Source organism: Molothrus ater, chromosome 4 (genome assembly GCF_012460135.2).
Source record: "Molothrus ater isolate BHLD 08-10-18 breed brown headed cowbird chromosome 4, BPBGC_Mater_1.1, whole genome shotgun sequence".
Classification (NCBI taxonomy): domain Eukaryota; kingdom Metazoa; phylum Chordata; class Aves; order Passeriformes; family Icteridae; genus Molothrus; species Molothrus ater.
The window spans coordinates 58,370,419-58,374,383 of NC_050481.2; the positions used below are offsets into that span (position 1 = coordinate 58,370,419).

Consider the following 3,965-nt stretch of genomic DNA (forward strand, 5'->3'; position numbering starts at 1 on the left):
CCTTTCCCCAGCGGAACGCAAAAAAAAAAAAAAATCACGGCGTTGGTCCCGTCCCCGCCACTTCTCCCGTCGAGACCGAACCTTTCCCCGGAGCCAGGCTACAGCGCTCTGCTGAGCCGCGGCGAGGGGGAAAACATCTCTGCACTACGATCCCGCGCTCTCCAGGTGGAAGCCGCCGCTTTCTGCCACGGAGAGGGACCGTCCCTTCGAGGGTCTCCTCGGCCGGGGGAGGCGGGGGCGCCCCGCGGGCCGCAAGGGGTTAAAGGGACGGCGCGCCCCGGCGCGCGCCCCGCGGAGCCGCATCGGCCCGCGGCGGGAGCCAATGGGCGGGCGGGGCGCGCGGGGGCTGCCCAATGGGAAGGCGCGGGGCCGGCGCTGTCGGGCGGCCGTGAGGGATGGCAGCGCCGCCGGCAGAAAAAGCGGAGGGCGGGCGGGGGCGGGACAGAGCGGGGCGGAGGCAGCGCCCGTGCCGCCAGGGACCCGCGGCGGCGCCCGGCGCAGCGCGGTGGCCCCGGTGGCCCCGGCCCTATGGGCGGGCGGACCGGCAGTGGCGCAGAGAGGCTGCTCCCGCTGGCGCCCGCCCTCCCGGCGGCAGAACAGGGCCCAGCACCGGCGCGGCGGCGGCCGGCGATGCGGTCGCCCAGCTGAAGGCGCGGCACGGTCCGCTGCTCGTCCGCGGGGCTTGCCCGTCGCCGGGCCATGTCCGTCCGCGGCGGCAACGCCCTGACGCCTTTTTCCATCCAAGCCATCCTCAACAAGAAGGAGGAGCGCGCCCGCCACGCGGCGGGGCGGCCGCCGCTCCCGGGGGCGGCCGGCGGCTGGCGGCTGTGCGGCGCCGCCGAGGACCCGCCGCTGCCCGCGCCCGCCGCCCGCGCCCCGGCCCCGCGGACGCCGGCGGGCTGGGACTCGGACTCCGCGCTCAGCGAGGACCCCGAGGGCGAGCGGCGCTCCGAGGAGGAGGGCGCCGGTGGCAGCGCCCGCCCCGCAGAAGCCACGGGCGGGGGGCGGCCGGCGGAGGAGGACGCGCAGCCCCCGGAGGCGGCGGAGCGGGACACCACCGGCCTCAGCGACAGCGAGATGTCGGCCGCCGTCTCAGGTAGGGGCGGCCCCGGTGGCGGCTCCTCCGCACCCGCGCGAGGAGGGCGGGAGGGTCCCGGAGGGCTGGGAACGGGAGATGACCGCGACTCTCGCCGGCTCCCCGGAGTTGTGCGACAGGCTCGGTTGTGCCGGGGGGGAGAGAAAACCCGAAAGGCGTCCCGCGGGGCGAGGGAGGGCGGATCGGGGAGGGCCTTTGGCCCGGCGGAGCCCGCAGCTCGCCAGGGAGCCCGGCGCTTAAACGAGAGCGAGAAGCCCGGCCGCTGCCGGCGGCTGTCCCGGCGACGGGGTGGGCAGCGGCTCGGCGGGCTCTCGCCTGTGCGCGGATGCCGCTGTCCCGGTGCCTGCCTGCCCTGACCGCCGTGCTCTCGCCCTGCCCGCAGATCGCAGCCCTCCGGAGGAAGAGGACGCAGCGGGCAAGTGCGGGAATCTGCTGCCGGGGGAGGAGGAGGCGGCGGCGGCTCCGAAGCCGCGGAAGAAGCGCTCCCGCGCAGCCTTTTCCCACGCGCAGGTCTTCGAGCTGGAGCGGCGCTTCAATCACCAGCGCTACTTGTCGGGGCCCGAGCGGGCCGACCTGGCCGCCTCGCTGAAGCTCACCGAGACGCAGGTGAAGATCTGGTTTCAGAACCGGCGCTACAAGACCAAGCGGCGGCAGATGGCCGCCGACCTCCTGGCCGCCGCCCCCGCCGCCAAGAAGGTGGCCGTCAAGGTGCTGGTGCGCGACGACCAGAGACAGTACCACCCTGGCGAGGTGCTGCGGCCGCCCTCGCTGCTCTCTCTCCAGCCATCCTACTACTACCCCTACTACTGCCTTCCCGGGTGGGCTCTGTCCACCTGCGCCGCAGCTGCCGGCACCCAGTGAGAGGCACACATACACAGCCCCCCGGCCCCGACACCCCCAGCATACACACTGGCAGCCAGGAAACCCATCTTCCCTCTGCCACCCCCCCATCCATCAATCCGTCTGTTCAGCTTCTCAAGTCCAGAGCCCCACCTGCAGCTCTCAGTGCCTCGGACAGTATTTATTATTATTTTATTGTTATTTTTATTATTAATATTTTTGGATGGTTCCTCACCCTCTCCTCTTTCAACATAGGACTTCTTGGCCACCCCCACCCTGACCCTCACCCTGTCCCCAGCCCGCCAGCCGAGGACTCTTGCGATTCGGCACAACTTGTTCATGGTATCCATGTTGTCAGTGTATTTGGTGTAGACTTTTTGTTTGTTTGTTTTATTTTGCTTCGGATGGGTAGAGACTCGATCTTGTGTGGAGAAAAAGAGAGAGAAAACGAAGGAGAGGAAAAAAAAAGTACAACCCGCAAAACCAAATGCAGCTCAAAAGAGGAGATCAAGGACTCCCTCGGTGGATTGTAAGGAAGATTATTTTTGTCGTCTGAGTCCTTGGTCTTCCAACTTGTTGCAAACTGAGTGTGCCTTGTATGGTGCTGAATGTATGGAAGCCTCTTTCAGGTCCCCCTGCTCTTGTTGCCCATGTTATTCCTGTACTCCATGATCCCTGGCAAAGGATAAATATGTCACAAAAGGGTGAGACTTACATTGAAACTCTGACTTCTTGTTTTCCTTTTTTTCCTGAGATCTTTCCGTGTTCGGGGAGGGAGGAGTTACAGTTTTTTCGCACTTTCCAGATGTATTAAAGTTGTTGTTATTTTTATATTCAATGTGAATATTTCTAGTCAGGCTTTTTAAGAAATCGATGTAACAGGAAACTTTAATACCATCAGTGCCTTTTACAATTCTTCAGCAGAGCTCTCCTCCAGGGGTGGGGGTTTCTGATCTTCTCAGCAATGTAATTACAGTCTCTTTCTTCCAAGGTAACTCGTTGCTTTTTTTCCCCTTCTTTTTTTTCCCCCTCCATTTCCCTTTTAATGGCACTGTGCACTCAACTAGATTATTTACTTCAAATGAATTGTGAATGTTTGTAAGCTACCCGCTGTACTTCTTTTGTTGTTTGTTTGGGGTTTTTTTTTTTAATTTATAAACTTTAGTTTAACACTTATTTCTGCTTCTTCTGTCGTTCCTGAGAGCAGACACGGATTTCCCCAGTGATATTTTTCCCCCCAGCAGACCTCAGGCCGTAGCTCAGACCACATCCCTCCTTTTCCCACTCGCACGGTGAGGACTGTAGGGCCTGGCGGAGATCTGGGCCACCTTTCCCGGCTGCACCGGTCAGCACTGATGCCCGTTCCCTCTACGGGAGGCAGAGGGGACCCAGGAGCTCTGGCCGGGCGCCTTAATCACTTCTTTGGTAACGCCTGTCCCAGATGGAGCGATCCCCCATCTGCCGGAGAGCCGGGATCAGTGGCTGAATTTACGGGTGCTGGTAGCGGTGAGGACGCGGTGCAGCCGGAGGAGCCACTCGAGCTGCTTTTCCCGGTCGGTGGCAGCCTCACCGTGCAGGCTGCGGCCCCTCTACCGCGGTGAAACCCTGGCGGATCCTGGGGCGAGTGCGTGGCTCGGTGGGTTGTTTTCTCCCTGCCGGAGCCTGGCAGAGACACCGGGGGCGCAGGCTCAGGATTGGGCTGCAAGAGGGGGCTTCGGCGAAACTGCCCAGGCCGTCTGTATCCCGACACTGCCGCGATAGCCACTTGGGGCAGCCTCCCGCCTAGGACTGAATCTCCTCCAAGCCTCCTTCGAGAGCCCGGGCCCTCGGCGCGGTGCCGGCGGCTCTTCCCCGCCGTCGGCTGCTGTCCTTGGGCGTCTCCCCGAGGCCAGCGCTGGCCGAAGGGGACGGCAGGCTCACCTGGGGTGGGCAGCTTCCCCCGGGGGCCGGGGCCGGGCAGTGGCGCTCCGAGGGACCGGACCCGGTGATGGCTGCAGCTGTTTCTCAGCGCCGCAGGAGCCCTGCCCGG

The 3,965-nt window shown here is 64.1% G+C and overlaps 1 protein-coding gene across 1 annotated transcript; it reads left to right on the plus strand.

The window, feature by feature from the left end:
• Positions 1 to 652: 652 nt before the first annotated feature.
• Positions 653 to 2,037, plus strand: NKX3-2 (NK3 homeobox 2). Its single transcript, XM_036382529.2, has 2 exons — positions 653 to 1,096; positions 1,479 to 2,037. The coding sequence occupies exons 1-2, from the start codon at positions 700 to 702 to the stop codon at positions 1,955 to 1,957; spliced, it is 876 nt and encodes a 291-aa protein (XP_036238422.1). The 5' UTR covers positions 653 to 699; the 3' UTR covers positions 1,958 to 2,037.
• Positions 2,038 to 3,965: the final 1,928 nt, after the last annotated feature.